This window comes from Xiphophorus hellerii, chromosome 4, assembly GCF_003331165.1.
Source record: "Xiphophorus hellerii strain 12219 chromosome 4, Xiphophorus_hellerii-4.1, whole genome shotgun sequence".
Taxonomy (NCBI): domain Eukaryota; kingdom Metazoa; phylum Chordata; class Actinopteri; order Cyprinodontiformes; family Poeciliidae; genus Xiphophorus; species Xiphophorus hellerii.
In genome coordinates this window covers 17,801,465-17,823,344 of record NC_045675.1, presented here as the reverse complement: position 1 = coordinate 17,823,344, position 21,880 = coordinate 17,801,465, and the positions used below count along the sequence as shown (strand labels likewise).

The 21,880-nt window shown below is 38.6% G+C and overlaps 2 protein-coding genes and 1 long non-coding RNA gene across 3 annotated transcripts; 2 read left to right on the top strand and 1 right to left on the bottom strand.

The window, feature by feature from the left end:
• Positions 1-431: 431 nt before the first annotated feature.
• ctr9 (CTR9 homolog, Paf1/RNA polymerase II complex component) lies at positions 432-10,268 on the top strand. The gene is made up of 23 exons (XM_032559802.1): positions 432-611; positions 2,245-2,343; positions 2,479-2,718; positions 2,798-2,915; positions 2,999-3,088; positions 3,554-3,810; positions 3,889-3,996; positions 4,087-4,323; positions 4,413-4,631; positions 4,726-4,909; positions 5,000-5,088; positions 5,176-5,361; positions 6,049-6,136; positions 6,217-6,365; positions 6,444-6,560; positions 6,653-6,798; positions 6,904-6,975; positions 8,421-8,556; positions 8,646-8,801; positions 8,897-9,036; positions 9,117-9,210; positions 9,361-9,473; positions 9,552-10,268. Exons 1-23 carry the CDS (start codon positions 567-569, stop codon positions 9,925-9,927), a joined length of 3,459 nt encoding a protein of 1,152 aa, XP_032415693.1. The 5' UTR covers positions 432-566; the 3' UTR covers positions 9,928-10,268.
• A 50-nt stretch (positions 10,269-10,318) lies between these two features.
• eif4g2a (eukaryotic translation initiation factor 4, gamma 2a) lies at positions 10,319-15,783 on the bottom strand (the record flags this gene model as incomplete). Its single annotated transcript, XM_032559803.1, has 20 exons — positions 10,319-11,271; positions 11,369-11,490; positions 11,579-11,787; positions 11,864-12,068; positions 12,152-12,410; positions 12,494-12,709; positions 12,791-12,886; positions 12,976-13,080; positions 13,162-13,269; positions 13,366-13,529; positions 13,625-13,763; positions 13,862-14,044; positions 14,129-14,239; positions 14,324-14,475; positions 14,559-14,625; positions 14,706-14,837; positions 14,921-15,023; positions 15,127-15,252; positions 15,528-15,584; positions 15,710-15,783. Coding segments are annotated over 20 exons (2,694 nt in total), but the record flags the coding sequence as incomplete, so codon positions are not given.
• A 279-nt stretch (positions 15,784-16,062) lies between these two features.
• On the top strand, positions 16,063-21,316 carry LOC116718121 (uncharacterized). The gene is made up of 2 exons (XR_004338877.1): positions 16,063-16,725; positions 20,669-21,316. It is a non-coding gene; the product is annotated as an uncharacterized LOC116718121 (long non-coding RNA).
• Positions 21,317-21,880: the final 564 nt, after the last annotated feature.

Below are 21,880 nucleotides of genomic sequence, written 5' to 3'. Positions count from 1 at the left end.
GAGAATACATAACATGCCAAATCAGTTTTTGCCTAGGAAAGTTGAACTACATGCTATCACGCTGTTTAAATCCTAAGGATTTTCAAGATTTTGATTTTTGGGACAATTAGTGGCCCCATTTGATGATCTTTTACTAAACATTCAGAACGCGCACCTGTTATGTGGCGGCTGATGAACTACTTGAAATGATTTTTAAACTCCGCCTTCATGATGCCCCGCTTGGTTCGCCGGTGGATAAATGGTGCAGACGACACCAAGTTCCATTAATACAAAAAATAAAAGAGCGCCACAATTTGTTCATAATTGTACGTAATTAAATGTACTTTTATTATAGCGTATTGTCCGCATTATTATTTCTAATATTATTATTGTGTGTCAGTGCTTCTGAGGGGGAACTTTACATTTTGGTTCGCGTTTAATCCAGCCGGACCTAATTCTGGTGACACCATCCGCTAAGTAGCTACTAGCAAACAACGGAGTGGATGTTTTCTGCTCGTTTTTTTTTTGTTTTGTTTTTTTTCACCAAACAAAACTAACTTGAGAGGAAGTTACCTTCTGAATTCAAAATGTCTCGGGGTTCCATTGAGATCCCTTTACGGGACACCGATGAGGTAAATATTATTTTTTTATGTGTGTTTTGTTGCAGATGTTTCTAGGTGAACCTTGCTGTGATGTTAGCAGTTGATGCTAACTGAAGCTACATTGAACTCAGCTTTCCCCGAGGCTCGGCTTTAAATAATGTGTTGTGTTTACGTTAAATTTTGATATTTGTAACATAATCTGAATTTAAACAATTTACAGTCATGTACAACTAGTATTAGAAAAGATGATCAGATGGACAAATTGATGTCTATTTTTGTTTTTTTACCAGCCTATGTCTCATTTATTGTGGTGTTGCTTGTCAATGCACTAAAAGTTCAAATATTTTTTTGTGTGATTTACTATCTAGTATATTTAAGTCTATAGCTGCTGAGATTAATATGGTAATAAATCTTAAAAATGTGTAGATTTAATTTAAACATGCGTAAACACCAAGTTATTACAAGTATTTTATTAATTATTTTTCATTTTTAGCCGTATACTGTGAAACAAGATAAAAATGAACATTATGTACTATGCTGATGTAAAACATACAGCTTTATGTTAATTTGAAGTATTGCTATAACAATGTAATGTAATAAAATAGATCTCCCAAAGTCCAAAATAATGGCATGACTAAGTATGATCTAGTGTGGTTTGACAACTTTGAGTAAATTTTGGTACTATAGTAACACAAAACTTAAATTAATTAAGAAACCACAGATATGTTTTTTTTTAATGCCAAATCAGAAGACACCAGCTTGAAGAAACTTATAAATATGGAATTTTCTTTTTTCCCAGTACCAGGCTAAATACACTAAAGATTTTTTTTATTTTTTATGCAGGATGCATATTTTCCAAATACCGCATTAATTTTAGGGCATCTGCTGTTACAGCAAGCCTGGAGATTCTGCTAGACAAAACAAACCACTAATTTAGGACTGATTTCTTTAGGTTCCACAACATGCTTGTCCATTTTCCATGGCTGTAAATATGTCAAACAGCCAATTTTGTCTGTGTTATATTCAAAAATGTGACATATTACCAATATTGTGCAAATTCTACGTTACCTTATGGCACACAATAATTGAATGCATTAATATAAATTTAGTCCTAACCAGTGACCCCTGACTCAGTAATATCTGAGTCGAGTTGTAGAGTCTTGCGGCACTGTGAAAGACTCGGCTGTTTTGACCACTTCGTTTCCAGTGTGCTAGATTCATTTGCTTTGGTGTATGTGTCTTAACACACCAGCAACAAAAATTTATAAATAAGACTAATAAATACATGTAGGTCCCAGGCTACTTTGGGAAGTTTATAAAGAGCATTACTGTATATACAGAGAAAAGCTTAAGATAACATAATGTTCTACAGCTTTAGTTAAAATGTATGCTCATTTAACATCACCAAACCTACATAGACTTATTAACTGACCTATTTATGGTTTTGATTTAAAAGGAAAATAAAGAGTAATGTTTGTTGCTTGTTAAAGATTTAGTTGTTAAATTTGTTGCTATTAAACCAATATGCCTACATAGCAAAAATTGCCTTAATTAATCAGAGTTGATTAGAAACGTCATAATCATTATATTGATCATTGTCACACATCTTTAATGCCAGACTCAGAGGAAGCGCATCACAGCTTAAACAAATTGTGTTGTGCAGGTTATTGAGCTCGACTTCGACCAGCTGCCAGAGGGAGATGAGGTTATCAGCATCTTGAAGCAGGAACACACACAGCTGCACATCTGGATCGCTTTGGCGGTAAGTCACTTCTGTAACCTTAAATTATTACTTTATTTCCACATATCGTGTGGGGAATGTAAAGATTTACATTTATTAGAATAAAACATGTGAGGCAGCATGAAACTGGATATTGTTTTTGTGTGTTTTTTTTAGTTGGAGTACTACAAGCAAGGCAAAACAGAGGACTTTGTCAAGCTTTTAGAGGCAGCGCGTATCGATGGAAACCTGGACTACAGAGACCACGAGAAAGACCAGATGACCTGCTTGGACACGTTAGCAGCTTATTATGTCCAGCAGGCTCGTAAAGAGAAAAACAAAGATGCCAAGAAGGAGCTCATCACGCAGGCTACTCTGCTTTACACCATGGCAGATAAGATCATTATGTATGATCAGGTAGGAGAGATTTAGCGCAGAGCTGCTGTAGCACTGGTATTTTATGTTTGAAGGTAATATAACGCGTTATCTCAATCAGAACCATTTGTTGGGGCGAGCCTGCTTCTGCCTGCTGGAAGGAGACAAGATGGACCAGGCTGATGCTCAGTTCCACTTTGTGCTCAACCAGTCCACCAATAACATCCCGGCTTTGCTTGGTAGGTTATGTGACAATGTGGAAATTGATTACGACTACTGTGAGTAATGAATAAAAAATATGAACACTAATTTTATTCAAAAGGTAAGGCCTGCATCTCATTCAATAAGAAGGACTACAAGGGAGCACTGGCGTACTATAAAAAGGCTTTACGAACAAACCCTGGCTGCCCAGGTAAACAAGTTGCATCATCACTCCTCCCACAGAAACATTACATTTCAGAATATAGAACCTCTGCTGCTGCTGTTGCAGCTTCATCAGTCTGGATTCGTTTCCTAACTGAGAAGTTAGTACAACGATGTGTTTGTGCTAAGATAGGAAACTTTGTCTTTTTACAAGCATTTAGCAGATTGAGCACTGACATTTGAAACATTATGCATTAAACCTCAGGAGTTGATCAAAATGTGTACAAAGTTAAATGGATTTTTTTAAACATAATCTAACACTGCAAAACAACAAATCTATCATGTAATTTGGCTTAATTTATTCTGGGGAGAAAACCCCTTTATTAGGACTAATTGTTTTAGCATTAATAATTTGAACTTATGTCTTTAGATCAATTCTCTACCTGCTTCTAGGGATTCAGAAAAATCATGTTATAAATGTTTCCTGAGTTTTGAGTTTCCTCTCTCTGTTTAGCTGAAGTAAGACTGGGGATGGGTCACTGCTTCGTCAAGCTCAATAAACTGGAAAAGGCCCGTTTGGCGTTCGGTCGAGCCCTGGAGCTGAACTCTAAGTGTGTGGGAGCGCTGGTTGGTTTGGCCGTTTTAGAGCTCAACAACAAAGATTCAGAGTCTATTAAGAACGGAGTGCAGCTCCTGTCGCGGGCTTACACCATCGACCCCAGCAACCCCATGGTGCTCAACCACCTCGCCAACCACTTCTTTTTCAAAAAGGTATTTTAGTTGCTGGGCTTTTCTTCACAAACCTCAGTCTGCATTGTTCAGCTGATCATCGTGCTTCTCTGTCTGCAGGACTACAGTAAGGTCCAGCATCTCGCCCTCCATGCTTTCCACAACACAGAAGTCGAGGCCATGCAGGCTGAGAGCTGCTATCAGTTGGCGCGTTCATTTCATGTGCAGGTAAGGCTGCCATCTCAACCGTCTTACAGATTTGACTTGTTCTGAGTCTTCAGTGTTTAAATGTCTGTCTCTGTTTTTACTTCTCTTTAGGAGGACTATGACCAGGCGTTTCAGTATTACTACCAGGCTACTCAGTTCGCCTCTTCCACTTTCGTGCTGCCTTTCTTTGGTTTGGGACAGATGTATGTGTATCGTAGAGACAAGGAAAATGCTGCTCAGTGCTTTGAAAAGGTTTTGAAGGCCTACCCCAACAACTACGAAACAATGAAAATCCTGGGATCCCTCTACGCAACGTCCGACGATCAGGAAAAGAGAGACATTGCAAAAGTAGGTCTTCATCACAACCCGGTTTTTCTCTTCCCTGGTTAAAAATGATGGGTGCCAGTTCTTTAAAGCGGTTCGTTTTTGTTTGTTAGGGCCACTTGAAGAAGGTGACGGAGCAGTACCCAGATGATGTGGAGGCGTGGATCGAGCTGGCTCAGATCTTGGAGCAGACCGACATCCAGGGCGCGTTGTCGGCTTACGGCACGGCCACTCGCATCCTCCAGGAGAAGGTGCAGGCCGATGTTCCCCCCGAGATCCTCAACAACCTGGGGGCTCTGCACTTCAGGCTTGGCAACCTCGGGGAAGCTAAGGTAGCAGACTGCTGTTGCTTCCAGCAAAAAAACTAATTTATATCAAACTTCTGTGGCATCCAGAACTCTTATATTTCTCCCCCATCCCAAACAGAAATATTTTCTAGCATCTCTGGACCGAGCTAAAGCTGAGGGCGAGCATGATGAGCATTACTACAACGCCATTTCTGTCACCACTTCGTACAACCTGGCCCGTTTGTACGAGGCCATGTGTGAGTTCCACGAAGCTGAGAAACTCTATAAAAACATCCTCAGGGAGCATCCAAACTACGTGGACTGTAAGAGTTCAACTTCACGTTAGAAATTGTGTTTCACAAATAAGGACAGTGTCCTGTAAAAGAACACTTTGTTCATTTATCAACCTGCAGGTTATTTACGTCTCGGAGCGATGGCTCGTGACAAAGGGAACTTCTACGAAGCGTCCGACTGGTTTAAAGAAGCTCTGCAGATTAATCAGGTACAAACTGTTGGTTTGTGGCTGTAAAACTTTCTTTTGTGAAAACGCTGCCCTGACCTGATCTGATGAGGTTTCTGTTTGGTGCAGGATCACCCAGACGCCTGGTCACTCATTGGAAATCTTCACTTAGCCAAGCAGGAATGGGGGCCGGGTCAGAAGAAGTTTGAGCGAATTCTGAAACAGCCGTCCACTCAGAACGACACGTACTCCATGCTGGCTCTGGGGAACGTGTGGCTGCAGACTCTGCACCAGCCCACCAGAGACAGAGAAAAGGTACCAGCAGAGTTTATGTTTATCCAACAAACAAATGAATGAAAGGGTGTAGAGGAGTTGCAAAGTGTTATTCTTTAACTAGAAGGTTTTATCTTTGTTTCTTTGTTGACAGCCTACTATTATTCTGATTAAGTAGTTTTTCCCCGCTATTTTTAAAGTGGACAGAGATGAAAAAAAATATTATGTCATTAATCCACTATACACTTTTATTCCTTTAGGAAAATTCTAATTTCTCTTAAGACAAAAAGGCAAATCTTATGGAACTTGCTCTTGTTTTTAGCTCCTATTTTATTTGCTTATTTAATTGAGTCAAATGTATTAATTACTTGTATTGTTACTGTGTTTGTAACTTTTTTGTTTTTATCAAAACAAGTCTCCCTTATAAATGAGATCCTGCATCTTAAGACAATCTGTATAAAAAAAGATCAAATAAAATAAATTAAAAATAAATGTGCTTTAATTCAGAAAAAGTCACGTGATGGACAAAAACATTCATATGTTTAGCATTTGCAGTAATTTCTTAAACGACTTTCATTATTACTAATTTGAATCTGTTTCTTCCGGTTTCAAAGCCAAATAATATTTTTCATTCACTGGCTGTGACTGGTGACCAGAAGGTCCCATATTAACATATAAACCCACCGATTTTTATTTGCAGCAAATAAAATGAAAATGTTGTCTTCACAGGAAAAGAGACACCAGGATCGAGCTTTGGCAATCTACAAACAAGTCTTGCGAAATGACGCCAAAAATCTCTATGCTGCTAACGGCATCGGTAATTTCATCCTTATGTCCTTTTGTTAGTTATTTGGCATTTTTTCCCCTGTGATTCTAAACACAAAGCTGTCTCTCCAGGGGCTGTCCTCGCTCACAAAGGTTATTTCCGAGAGGCGCGTGACGTGTTTGCCCAGGTGAGAGAGGCCACAGCAGAAATCAGTGATGTGTGGCTGAATCTGGCTCACATCTACGTGGAGCAGAAGCAGTACATCAGTGCTGTGCAGATGGTAAGAGGCTTCCTAATCCTTACCGTTTTATTTCTTCATACAGGTGTAACTCAGTTTATCCTCCTTTCTGCCTCACAGTATGAAAACTGCTTGAAGAAATTTTACAAATACCAGAACACAGAGGTGCTGCTATATCTTGCAAGAGCTCTCTTCAAATGTGGGAAACTCCAGGAGTGTAAGCAGATGCTGCTGAAGGTAACATAGATGAGCTGCTCTTTTTTTTATTTATTTTTTTTACCTGAAAGTATCAGATAAGCATAACCTGACTGTGATGTGTGGCCCAAAAGGCTCGGCATGTGGCTCCCAGTGACACGGTGCTGATGTTCAACGTGGCTCTGGTGCTTCAGAGACTCGCCACTCTAGTGCTGAAAGATGAGAAGAGCAATTTAAAGGCTGTGCTCAGTGCTGTGAAGGAGCTCGAACTGGCTCACAGGTACTTTCACGATTTCTTTTCTCCATCCCTTAGACTGTTTCTCAGGAGGCTCGGCGAGAGGAATTGTTGAGTTTCATCATCTTCCATCTCCTTCTCCTCACACAGATATTTCAGCTACCTGAGCAAAGCTGGAGACAAGATGAGGTTTGACCTCGCTCTTGCTGCGTCCGAGGCCAGGTAAGACTGAAGTTACTTCAGAGCTTGTTGTAACGTCAAGATACTAACGATGAGGATTTTATATCCTGTAAAACTCCCAACTTTCCTTTGAACGTAAGAAAAAAGGGTGAACATTATAAGGGGTGCACCGATAAATTGACCCAGATTTCCTAATTTTGGGCGATCTTATCCACATCGACAAAGGTCTGAAAATCAACCACTGTCTCCTTTTACTCTGCTGTGAGAATGACTGACTGAGTCGCCCACCAGGTCATGTGTGCATGTGAGCGATTAATAAGTCACCCTAAATATTTTCAAATAAATAAAAATCCACATCAGCCAAAATCAAAATTGGCAGGCCTTTTAGTGATTGACCAGAAAACTGCAATTGGTGCATCCTTTGGAAATGTGATACAAATTCTGCTGGTGATTGTTGCTTCAAAGCCTGAAATATGTCCATAAGTCCCATCATGTCTTCATTTTGTTTAGTCACATCTTACATTTTTACGTCTTGGTTTTTTTTTGTTCTTTTTTTTATTGGAATTTTGAGAAATTAGAAAAAATAGGAATTAGCCAGAAGCTCATCGAGTACAGCAGGGATTTACTGCCTGACATTCAGCTGTTCCCACAAACCAGCTGGAGAAATCTGCTTATGAAAAAAATCTTTTCTGTCATCTTATCCTCCACCTGCTCCTTCAAGCTATTGCTTTTTTAAATGACAGGATTTGGAAAGAAGCAGATTTCAATGCTACTCTTGGTAGCTATTGTGTAAAAGGCACAAAGGTTTGGTAACTGTGGTACTAAACAATTCAATCGCATGCAGAAGCTGGAAGCCACATTTTCACTAATTTATGTAACTACGTATGCTTAGTACAAGTTGTGGTAGTTAAGTGCACTTGGGTAAATCACTTTTTTTTTTTTTATTGAATTTTCTCTTTTTTGACATAACAAATTTACACACAACAAACTTAACATTATAACATGTACTTATACACTCTTGCATTCACTCCCACACTCACCCTTCAAACCTGCATTTGTTTGGTTCCAAAAATATCAAAAATCTTTTAGATTAACTTAGAGAAAAAAGAAAGAAAAATAACAGAACAATATATGAATAGAAACTGTAGACAAGACAGCCATTAATAAGTTCCACCTTCAGTCCCTATGGTCTTCATATATGGCTCCCAGAGAGTAAATCACTTTTTAATATTTCACATAAGACTTAAATTACCTTTTAAAAAAATCTACTAAACTAGCAGAAACCCTGTACATACAACCACATATTTTAATAAAACAATCATCTCTGAACCCTGATGATTTCCTTCCTAATTTGTTTTCCCTGTCAGTGATCCCAAGGCTTAAATTTTACAGCACCAGTCCTAACATCAGCATATTGTGATAATTATGTTTCCTTTTATTACATGTATGGGTCGTATTCTTAATACTGTTGTGTTGTGGGATTGCAGGCAGTGCTCTGACCTGCTGAGTCAGGCTCAGTACCATGTGGCCAGAGCCAGAAAGCAGGACGAAGAGGAGAAGGAACTTCGTGCCAAACAGGAACAAGAGAGGGACCTGCTGCGCCAGCAGATGTTAAAAGAACAGGTACCGTCTGAAAACATATGTTGCTTTCATTTTTCATTTTCTTTGTATTTCAGTGACTGAGTATCTTGTTTGCTCTGACTAACATTTAGGAAGAACGGCAAAAAAGAGAGGCAGAGGAGCAGAAGAAGCTCCTGGAGCAGAGAGCTTTGTTTGTGGAGAAGACCAGGAACTTGCTCACATTTGTGGAAGGACCAAAAGAAGCGACCAAAGAAAAGAAGAAGGGAGGAGGCGGAGGTGGAGGGCGTGTAAGTGTTTCTCAGCACACGACTCCAAACAACATATTAAAATATCGCCATTTGTTGTGACCGGGCGTTTTCAACTCGTGTTTCGATCTCTTCAGCGTAAGAAAGGAGGCGATGCGGATGACTTTGTCAATGACGATTCGGATGAGGACCTTCCAGTGAAAAAGAAGAAGAGGAGAAAGAGCAGCGGGAGCGAGCAAGAGGATGGCGAGGACGGAAAGAAAAAGAAGAGGAGAAGGTGGGTCTGCTATGTGTAGCTATATTTTCTGCTGCATGTTAAGGTGGATAAGTGGAATAAACTTTATTCTTGCCTTTCAGACCTGCAAAAGGAGACGACAGCGATGATGAGGAAGGAGCATCTCGGCCCAAAAAGCAGCGCAAACCCAAAGAAGGACGCAAGAAGATTGAGAAGGTGCTTTTGTTTTTCATCGCCATTATAATGTTTTTTTTGGAAGAACAACCTGGTTAATGTAGAAAAACCAGCCATGAATTCATGTTTAATTGAACATACAGTTACTGAGAACTCTGTAAGAGTGTTTGATGTTGAGATTTGTCATTTCAGTCCCAGCCTGAGCGAATGCCACCGTCTCTTAAAGGGAAGATCAAGTCCAAGGCCATCATCTCTTCCTCTGAATCCTCGTCAGATGAGGACGGACTGAAAATAGCTGAAGACAGGTGAGCGCCTGCAGCGGCAGTGAAAGAAACTGAAAGATGAGTCAATGAAATGTTCATAAGTGCATCTCGATCCAACAGAACCCGGGACAGCGGCTCGGGGTCTGAGGACGAAGGCGGTCACAGGAAGCGCATAGCATCCGACAGCGAATCAGATGGCGGGAGGAATCGCTCCGGCAGCGAGGCGGGAAGCCCTCGCCGCTCCGTCGGCTCAGACGACGACTCTGGCAGCGACCGACCAGTGAAGAAGAGGAGGGTACAGCGGCAGTCCGACTCTGAGCAGTCGGACAACGAGAGCAAGAGGAGCCAGTCGGGATCAGATGACGAATCGAGAGCTGCCTCACCTGCGGCCGCTTCGGACAGAGGCTCCGAGGCTGGATCAGACAACGAAGGGTCGCCACGGCGCTCCGACAACGGCTCAGAACAGGAGGCGTCAAATAACGATGACAGCGATTAGGTCACTCAGATTTAATTAAATGCTGAGGAACTATTTTGTTAAAACATGGATTCAGTTTGTTAGTTTTCAGTATGTTTTCAATGTCTTACTTGGTACAAACTTTTTCTTTAAAGATTTTTTGTTAAAAATTTAGATTAAAATTGAAGTGATTTTAACCCAAGTGGGAAATTGCTCCAATGAAATTAAGAACAACTCTGAAAACCAAACTTGGCGTTAATTTAGAAGTAGGATGATTTGCCATGTCACTTTTCTTGCTGTGCAGTAAGAAACTGCCCCAAATTTGACCTTTAGGGTCAAATTGTAAATAAAACCTACAAAACATTAAAACGAGTATCTTGAAACCACATGCTTCTTTGTTCTGATTACCACAGTGAAAAATTGAGGCAGAGAATTAAACAGTCCAACTTTATTCAAGATTGATCTTTAGTTGTACACTGAACTTCGAGCACTTATTACATTTAAAGGCGCAGGTGTACACATACAGCATATTCTCAATTTCATGATAAAAAGACCCTTTAAAAATATTGCAAACAGATGTCATTTTTACAAGTGGTTAACAGCTGCAGCATAGTTACATCTGCTCTAGCTGTACAAATGTCAAAAATCAGGACATTCAAGTATAGTCAGACACTTTAGAGGTATATCTATACGAACTGATAAATTAAAAAGGCCACACCGATTCATTCTAGGAAAGAAACGTTTCATACATTAAAAAGATCTTGATTTATTCAGCTAAATGTGAAAAGATAATGTGCAAGTAAGCTTGACCACAACTGTTCATTACAGATTAAGATTTCTTTTAGAAAATTTAAGCTAAATAAAGGCCCTTAATTATTAAACTGAAGCAAATAATCAAGAATTTCACTATTGCAACAACTCATGATGTTAAGCAAAGTGCATCAAAAATCTGAATTATAAATGCAGAAAAAACAAGGAAAAGTCTTGGTCTTTGTAAACAGTTTAAGGAAGTTGCACTCGTTACTCCGACTAGAAACAAAAGGGGCAACAAAGCAGGTCAAACGATACGTTTTCCTTAATTCACTGTCTACTCCTGATCCCAAGATGACTGAAATGCGCCAACCATTGCTGCGAGACATCGAACAAGACGGAAGCTCTAGGAGGTACATACAGCAAGATGAAGCCAGTTGGATTTGGCGAAGCATTTTGTGAATGAGTTGTAACAATTGCAACTAAACAAAAAAGAAAGGACAAGACAAGGAAAAGAAATAATATTTAACTCGTTGCTTTCTAATAACACATGGCTTTGACTGATCTCCCTCAGTAATCTTCCTCCTCTGACTCTTCCTCTTCAGCCGTCTCCAGCCAGGTCAGCCATTGGTTCACCTGCGTCAAAAAGGGAAACGTCAATCAGTGGTTTAAAAAAATAAAATAAAATAAAAAATTCTAAATGAATCAGGTGACAAGTTCTGGTTCAATTTACCTGAAATAAAGCTTTCCCCTTTCCAGGATACTCCTCTGTGATATCTTCTTTCCATGAGAGGAAGGCTTCTTCTTCGACTATTTCCATGTCGTAAAGGTTCACGAAGTAGCGCAGCAACATGCCTAAAGCACGACGACAAAGGATTACAGAAAAAGCCTCACACAGCAACATTAAATCACTTTGGAGAAAACTAAAATCAAACACACACACCTTTGGGGAAACTCTTGGTGTTACAGTGGACCTGCAGGGCATACAGCGCACTGACTTGCAGGTTAATGTGATCATGGAGGAACTTCTGCAGGACTGGCTTGAAGGAGAGCAGCTGTTGCTTCTCCTCATCCAGCTGCTCCTTGCTGGGTGCTGCGAGCTGCTCCTCATCGTCGTCTGGGTTGATCTCATAAGCAATGTACTGCAGAAGACTGGCAGAAACGACAAAACCCATCAACTTGAGCTCTTGAAGACTGCTATTTTATCAGCAGAAGCTTTGTCCCTTACCTGGTCACAAGGATGTTGACAAAGCCCTTATCGGTGTGAAGTTTGGGTGAGATGTTGTCTTTGATCCACTTGTAGATGGACTGTGGTGATGGATCCACTTTAATCTGCTTCAGCAGCTCCTTCTCCAGTTTCATCAGTGGGAACAGAAAGCCAAGACCTTTGCCCTCTAAAATCTCCAACATCCTATCCTTGTTCTGGTCAATTTCTGATAAAAAAATAAAATTATAAAATAAATTGTCAGCTAGAAAAAAATTACTTCAACTGTACATGTAAACAGAACGAGCGTACCAGGTAGCATCTTCTGCATGTTGACCTTGCTCTGCTGGAACAGGTCGCCCAGCCAGTCTTTGTCCTTCAGTCTGACCATCTGCTGCAGGCACAGCAGGAAGAGGGGGAAGTGGGTACCATTCTCCAGCTGATGAGCCAAGTCGTCAATGCTGACCAGATCGGCGATTACAGCTCGAGCAGCAAACTGGGCCAGGTAGGATTTCACCAGAGGGATTTCTTCCTCGATCTTAGGGCTCTGGTCCAGAACACGCAAGAAGGCCTACAAAGAAATCCAAGAAAGTTTGGGTTAATTGATATTCAGCTGAACGATCGACCATTTCCCGTTTATCAGAGGACACTCACAGGCAGAAGGCTTTCACGGCTGATGACTCCCTCTGTGGAGAGAGCATGGATCAGTTTGCTCGCATTTTCCTTGTCTTCGTCGGACCGCTCGAGTGTGAACATGATCATCTTGTTCAGCATCTCAGATAAGAAGTAATTGGGCGCCTTCATTTCCTTTGCAGTGCTTACAGCTTCCTCTATGTCTTTCCCATTCAGATAGTTTGTCATAAGTGTATCCTAAAAAGACAAAGACAAGTTTTATTGAATGACGCAACACTTTACAGGAAGGAAGTCGAGCTTGAACCATGAGAAACTCACCGTCATTTTGTGCAACTCTTCCTTAGTTGGTGGAGCCTTTTTGTTGGACTTTGCTGGCTTTTCCTGGATTGGAGGAGGATTACTTTTGAGGCCAAGCTATAAAAAAAAAAAAAAAAATTAATTTAAAGTGCACCTTGCAACACTTCAAGCACCATGGAAGCTTTATTTAAACAAAGGGAGGTTACCTGTCCAATTGGAGAACCAGTTTGAGGCATCAAAATCATCTGTGGCTGCAGTTTTGGCACTTGGTTTTTATTCATGATGAAGGACTGAGCCGGCCTCAGACTGATCTATAAGACAAACACAAAGTGGTATAAACTTAACTCACAGCCGAAATTTTTAGATTTTCTTGCCATCACAAGAGTCAGTACCTCATCAGCATTGAGTTTTCCTTTCTTGCTGAACCTTGGACCCACATCCTTCGACTGTACTTGTACTGAGTGATTCTGTTTATGGCTGAAAACTGGTGAATTCTGCCCCTTTAAAAAAAAAAAAAAAAAAAAAAAGAAAATTGTTTTAATTCAAGTGCTAAACACTGCGAGTGAGAATTAAACAAGGAAAGCTATGAGTCTTACCTGATTTGGCTTTATGAATGGCTTGCTTCCTGGTTCAAACTGAGGCTGGTGTGAAGCGTTGCCATTTCCCACATGGCCATTGAACAGTGGGCTTGCACGATGACGACTCATGGTGGGGGAGTAGTGGTCTTGAATCACTCCTGGACCAGTTCCAATGCCAATCCCTGTTCAAAGACAGACATTCAATTTTGCCGTCTGATATTTTAATGACTCTAGGAAGTAGTAAAACTTCTATCAGGGTAAAAAATGGTCAACATACCAGGCAGTTGTCCAAACATGTCAGCGAGCCCACCGAGAGGCTCTCTTTCAACTCTCCTTGATGGCAGGAAGGAGTTATGGTCTGTGAAGAAGTCATTCCTCATCACATCATTGGATGGTGGAATGAACACACCCAAATCCTAAAAAGCAAAAAATATCTCAAGTGAGTGAGCGAATTAAAAAAACATTTTTAAAAAAAATAAAAGTCACAAAGCTAATTACTGAAGCACTGTCTAACCTTTACGGCATCCTGGCGAACTTGATGAATGGTTTTTGGCCCGTTGTCCACATAAGCTTTGCGAGGAGCCCAGTTGTTTCCTCGCAGCTCCACCATGTTCTGCAACAGGAAGCGAATCCTTGCTGGCAAATCCTTGTTGTTCATTAAGGATTGCATGCGTCCAAAGTACTGATCAATCAGGGACTGCAAAGAGAAATTGAAGAGTTTTCAATATAACATCAGACCAGACAACAGTTGCCATTGTTAGACCCATTTAAGTTTACACACCTTAGCCTTTGCATGATCAATTTTAGGTCCCACAGTTTTCATTATTTGACAGAGGCATTCCAAATCTTCACCCATATCCTTAAGTTGGACTCTCTTCTTCTTCTCCAAAAGCTTAAAACATTTTTAAGAGCACAAGTTAGATTCCTTACACATCAATCTGATTATTACAAAAACATGTACCATATTAAAACTTACTGTTTTAATACATCTGTGAAGGATGGATTCGTGGATAAGATTGAGTTTGCCAAGTTCACCGATGAATTTGATGTTACCCAGCATCTTGATCTTTGCAATAGCACGCTGCTCCTCCTCTTCAGAGGTGAGCGGGTTGTCATGTTTGTCAAAGACTACATAAAAAAATATTTTTTAGATGGAAAGAATTAGTTTTTAATAATATACATATTTAAAAAATACAGTAAGATTTAATCACCATCAACATTCTTGGCACGGTTTTCAAATTCATCTTGAAGTTTAGAGATCAGAAGCCTTCTAAAGGTCTGCAAACAAGAAAAGAAAAATATAAGTTGGCTCCAACACATCTAAGAGCCTACAAATATAAATATTGCTTAAAACCTACAGTATTTTGCTTTTGAGTTGCTTGACTTTCTGCTGATGGGCCTTCAAAGTTTGGTGCATCCTCTGCCAGGCGAAGACATAGTTGTGCATAAAGCTGGCTGTACTTGGGTTCTTCAAGGGCCTTGTCAACAATCTTAACATAAATACAATATATTATTCATCACTGGTTCAGCATGTCCACAAATAAAAATATGTACAAGGATAAAGGATACTCACCAACAAGACAACTCCTTTTAGGACAAGTTTTGAATCCAAACCCACATTGAGGAGCTCCAGGCACAGTTTGTCAAACTTTTCAGGGGTCAGCTTATTAAGTATGCTGAGAAACAAAATATATTCGTTGAAAAAAAAGTAAAAACATGAAGATATACTTGGAGCCATGAAACTTTAAAACAACTTTGAAAGTACAAGTGTTAACTTACCCTCTTACTTTCCTGAAGGTAGCATCATTTTCTCCTTTCTCGCTGGAGGAATTGGCATCTCGTCTAGTGCTTCGTGAAGGAATCCATCTCTGAACGCCAGGACCTGGGGTTTTCCCCAGGAACTCGCTGTTACAAAAAAAAAAAAAAAAAAACATGGTAAGTACAACAATGCAAACAGAACAATGTCTAACCAATTTATTTTTGATGCACAGCCTGATACTCATGTCTACATGTCTAATGTTAGCAACAGATTTCAGAGAAAGATTCCCATTTACTGGCATGATATGAAAGGAAGGCTCATTATGTGGAAAAAAAACAAGTAAATCTTTCAATACTACTTTAATATTTGATTTGAATCTACACAAAATAACTTATGGGTGTTAAGTAAATAGAAAAGTCACCCGTTGCAGACAGTCTTGGGATAGTGCTGAGGTGCACCCCCACCTCCTCCCCCTACACTGTAAAACAAACAGCAGGGGAAAATGCATTTTAACATCACAGAAAGGTTGGCTTTATGTCCTTTTTGGGTTGAGCTGCAGAGAATCAGGATAAGCAAGTGTGATGTAATGTTAATGCTGAGTACCTGAAACGAGAAGGTCCCCCTGGTGCGACGACACTCTCCACTTTGGCGGCTTGGCAAAGAATTTTAGTAAAGAATTAAGCAAAGTGTAGGGGCTGGAAAAACGACCTGGAGGCAGACAGAAAAAAAAAAAAAGCTTAACAAAGAGCCAAAAAGATAAGATAAACGATCACAATCGGATTCATTTAGTTTGTTACAATCAAGAACAGAAATCTGTTCCCTTTTACGAACAATTTAAACCGATTCTAACCGAGAAGTGGAGCATATGAACGTCAACACGTGTAGTAGGCTGTAGGGAAGCTAGCATGCTAACTTAGCACGAAAGTGGAACAAAACAAGACCATGGCGTAATGTCATCCTATTTCTTCTCGGTATAAAGATCACGTCATCGTTAGCCAAGCCATAAACCCTCAGCAATACTGGCATACGTTGATAAAAATAAAACATTTTACTTGATCCATGCAGACCAGTTCACTTTAACCAAGTCACGAAAAGCAGGAAACGCTTTCAGCAACTTCCACAGAAACTTAATATAACTGGGGGAACGATGATCAAAATCTACTTTAACTCGTGTCATTGCCGACGCATTTTGGAAATGACACGCTCCGAAAATGAGTTGTTTGACCTTCTTGTTTTCTTTAAACAACATGCGATTATCTAGATATTATTAGGGGACTCGGTTTTTAGCGCTTTCAAATCAGATGCGTTATTTCTACAAAACCTATTTGAGGAGTTTGCCAACATACCTAAACCCTTAATTTCACAACTATTTGCTTTGTTATACGTTATAGACATATTTCTGAACAAGAATTAGTTCAAAAGGGAAAGGGGAAAATTCCCATCAGCTGGTTTTATGAGGTCTTTGTTCTAACACCGGAAGTCCAGGCAGCGACATTTTGAGGAGGGATGAGGTGGGGGATTCTCGAAGCTACACCAGAGCTAACGGCTAAAAGGCCAACAACCATCCTCCGGTATCAACTATGTATTTTAGATTAAACGAACAAGATCTCGTTATACATGTAAATTCGAGCTAAATAAGAAGATACGGTGAAGTTTTCTCACTCTTCCGTGAACTACATAACCTCGACTAACTTCCTTCTCGAGGCGTCGGTTAGCTAACGTAAAGCCAAGCCAGGAAAACAGAGACGGAACTTACCTTTGCTAAAGGAACGTCAGCGTAAGTGTTGTCTGGTTGACCAAAAGGTAGAAAATAAAGACGAATTAAAAACAAGTGTTCAAAAAACTGTCGTGGCGCCAGTCGGTTTCGTAATGTAATAATTGGGAAACCAACACGCTCAGATGAGACTATAGGGAAGGGATGAACTGCTGACTGCTCCTGTACGTCACGCGGAGGAGGCTTTTTGTATGGCACGCCACCTGAAACGTCATCGTCCCGAGCCACGTCACGTTCAGTAATGTCTTAAACATTTCGCAACACGTTCCTTCTTCAGAATTTGTCTTATCGGTCTTCGGGTTTCCACCACAAATATTAGAATAAAGCAACAATTTCTGGTGAACAATACAAAAATAGAAAAATATATCGGTGTTCTTACTGTTCCAATTTATATAGGTGCGTCTTCGCTAGACTGCTGTCTGTAACAGGATGTACAAAAATAAACAAGCACAACAAAGGTGAAGCATTCAGCTGATTCCAAAGAAAATCTTTGTTTGGGCCATTATTTCTTTGCGGTGATGTGGCTTTTTCAGATTGTTGTAGTTTGTGTATAACAATTTATACGATTTCAAAATTGCAAGATAAAGCCCATTGTTGGTTGGGTTGCAGAGCTGAACATGTGAGTTTTGCCCATGAAAAAATTTGCCAAATCCCCTGCCAATTGTGAATAAATGATCATTTATTGTAATCAATGTTTGAAGCTGAAGAAACCACACCCTGTGCGAATTTTACAATTTACTTATTTGACAAACACGGGCCTTGGTGTTGCATATGAGAACCATACACAACCACAACAGCATTTTACCTCCTCCTCAGCCTGGTCTCAGGCTTGATCACACACTGCTGTAGGATGACATCCTCTGTTCCACCCATCTTTTGTCAAACTTTAGCAAATATTTTTAAGAATACAACCTGTGTTTTTAGCTAACTGTCAGTCAAATAGGTGCCTTTTCTATACAACTGTGGCAGCATTTAAGGGGAACTAAACCAACTTTCCATTGTTATAAGATTTATATATTTCTTTGCTTTAAAGAAATAATAAACTAAAAACTAATTTTGTTACTTTTTGAGATTATTTTAGTTTTAGGTCTTATTGCCACTATTAAATTTATAATGAAACATATTGTTCTAACACAAATCTCTTAAAGACATTCAATTAAAGAACTCAGTTCTGTGGTTTCCGAATAGACTACGTTGTACTCAGTGCTTGTGTTTCTTGGAATTTCTAAAAATAGATAGCCTTAGGTTTTAGGCACCTTGACTGTTTACTGTTCTTCTTGAGGCAGACAGTCTACTGGCAGTAAATGTTCCTTTTGATAAAGTTCATAGATAAAACTGCTTAAACTTTTTCTGTATTGATGTTTTTAGTCTTCAGGAGTGCACAGACACTTTTCAATTGCTCTATCTGCTATTTTCTTTGCTCTCCCTTTATATATTACTTAAAAGTTTTGCCATTTATTAAGTTTCTTTTCATTCTTTGTTTTCTTGTTGACTGTACACCCTGTTGTGCTTACAATTTGACTGAATGTTTTTGGCCTATTTTGGATTTTGTATAGGGTTCTCATATTTAAACTTCACATAATTTAAGTCAGATAAATACACTAACTGATTTTCTGTCAAATTCATAAGTAGTTCCTCATTTTATTTCAAAAAATGGTAACGGTCCAAATAAAGTCAATCACGAGATTTCACTACTTGTGCACAACTTTAAGAGACAACATTTTAATTTAAAAATAAATCACAAGGAATATTTTCTGTACTCATTTATTTTCTTCTAAATGTTTTGCATATCTTTATTGAAAAATAACTGACAATGTGATTTTACTTGCCAAAAATAATTTATGGTATTCTGCTTACATTTACTGTGTTAGAGGAAAATGGAAATTTTTATGTGTCCTATAGAATAAATTTGGTCTATAAGAATATAATCCCAGACACCTTTTCCTTAACCAGAGCTTTCTACAAAAGCTTCACACAGTGTCAGATTAAAACTGTCTTCTGCCGGTTATCTTTTTATGGGTTTGATTTGTTTCTCTGTGGATTAGAAGTGTAGATTCATAATACCTCCAATGGATTGTGTGTTTTATTGGGTGAATGATAGTGTCTTCATGTTCACATAAATCTGGCAGGATGAGTCACTTCCTGCCAATGGGGCGAGATTAAACTGGGTCAGGTTACTCTCTGCTGCAAGAACTACTATAAGACCGTGTTAATCTTTGCTGCTACCATGACAGAAAACATAGTTAAGAAATAACTAATATATTAATATAAAATAATATTAAATTTTTTTGTTGGCTGGTTACTGTTAGACAATAATTAGCCATCAGGGTGAGCTGGTGCGTTGACTCATGTTGTGGGTTGACCTGCATGTCTAGTCTGTCTGCCAGGTTTGCATTACCAGTGTGTTTTCATGCATAATACCCACATGTTTCAAGCACAAACAGAACTGGAATTATGTCTTTCTCATGGTTAGACCAGTGCTTTCAAACATGTTTACTTTGTCACACTTTGAAGTTGTCTTTTTTGTTCCCTGTTGTCTCATATTTCTGTGTATGGGTTGACATCTATGTAAATGTTTTAGTATTTCTGCTTTCATAGAGTCACCTGTCCATGTTATTAACACACTAATAAAATCCAGCTGACAGGGAGTGATTAAAAAGCCTGTTTGAGATTTATTTATTCAGCTGTGTTGTACCTAGTTGTACTTCCTGAGACAGGTATCACTGTGAATACTTGTCTTTTTTCAGGTATTCACAGTGACGCTCACTCATTATGGACTGCATCACTCACAGAGACGCTTGTCTCAGCGTGTTTATTTGATCATTTTCCTCTACCAGCCAAAAATTCATTCAACGTCTGTCTTCACATTCTCTGTTTGATTTTTTTCACCCCTGCAGAGCTTCAATCATTCATCAAAAGCCAAATGAAGCCAGTTGTCTCACAGTAAACAGTCCAAGTTAATTAAGCCCACTGTGCCAGTAAAAGATAACAACATAGTTTTGCTTTCCAGAAAAACTCCTGCTCCTGTCAGAGCATCTGTGATTATTAGTTAACATATTACTGGTTTAGATTGATTCTCTTTGATCTGAGCTTCACTTTTGTACTGATGTGGTTTAAATCTTGTTTGAATTTTTTATAAAATGTAAACAGATGCTGAATTCAAACTTTATAATGCACAACTTGAAGTGCATCATTAATTGAACTGATATTGTATCTTCATGCAACAAACTAGATAAGTAAATAAGTAATCTCTTTACTTAAGAAAAGTTACAGATGTGAATGTTTGTTTTCTACATTATCATCTACATTAGATATACATGAGATGATCTATGTTGTACCTCATAAAACAGATAAATGTCAGATGAAAAATAAATCTCATGTTGTGTTTTTGATTTGGACAAACCCAGAGAAGTTAAATTAATTCTGTATATACAAACCTATTGCACAAGAAAACCTAAATTAAAATAAAACTTAGATAAAGTTTACATTACATGATTCAGTTATATATTCATTTAACTTCTGCACATTTAAAATACCAAGAGAAATTCAAGTGTGCAAAACAGTAAAATAAAATATAATGTGAAAGTTTAAAACTTAAAATACAACAAACAGGAGGATATGAGCAATAAAAATAACTAAAACAAAAACAGTAACAATCATTTTCATATTCAACTCCAGCCAAAAGCCAAAGAAGAAAATTAGTCTGTAACAGAGTGTGAAATGTCATCTTCCAGAGTTTTCCATTATTCACTATATGAATCTAACCTTTTGTTACTTTCTGCTCTCAGGCTGTGAAGAACATCTTACCAGTGTGCAGTGAAACCCTGAAGGACGAGATGAAACTTGTTCAAGCTCTTTGAAACCCGCACAGGATGTTTTCTTTGTTTCCTTCTCACAAGTCTAGACTCAACATTCCTTGCTCTTAGTTCACCACACAAGTAACAGATTCTTTACATCTTGAACTATCATTCATAAGTAATGCCGGATAAATGACAAATCACTTCCAGGAAATGTTAAATCTGTACCTCTAAGAAATGTATGTTTTCATTTGAACATAATGTTTTGCTAAATTAAACATAAAAAACAGGTGATATCTATAATACCAATGCTAACTAATGCTTTCTATGTTACACAATAGTTTTGTTTTGAAATTCTGACACCAAATAATTAGCTGTAAAATACTGCAAATGTAGAGAGTTAGGTAAAATTACTGTACTAAATTTTAATATCATATTGTGGACCACACTTTTTTTCTGAAAGATCAGTGCAAGGTTATTTATCATACCTTGCACTGGTACGATAAATTATATTATAATTTACTGTAATGAAAAAAAATTCTTCAAATTGGTGAAAATCACAATTTCTAAATGCAATACGCCTCATGCAACTTTTTTGTATGTGCCAATGTTTTACAGTAAAAGTCTTATTTTTGTGTAGCCTTGATTTTTACAGATTTTATGATTACTTTTTTATGTGCTTACACGACTTAGATGATGATGATCAACAAATATCACATGTAAATAAAATCATTAGTTTTCAAATGATGGTTTAATTTTTCTAAAGAGAAAAAAGCTGTCTAAATCCATATTATGTAAAAAGCAATTGTCTCCTTGGTAAATTATCGATTAATTATTTCTCTCTGAGTTAAATTTTCCCAGCCATACCCAGGTTGATTACTGCCTTTCTACTCATCAACAAATCAGGCACTGATTGTAAGAAATAGAATATTTGAGAAACAAAGTCACTGGGAATAGTTAAGAGGCCATTTCTTTAAGCTGTGGGACTTCACCAAACCCAATTAAGCATCATTATACACAAATGGAGAAAATATTAGAGAACCTTTACAGAAATAGCTGGTGTAGTAGTGTTACCAATATTCAAGAGTGCATCAGTGTCACAATGGAAGCACGGGATACTTCACTTAGTTCACTTAAGGTCAAGGTTCATGACTCAATAATAAAAAAAAGAGGTTGGACAAAATCCAAAGACAAAATCACAAG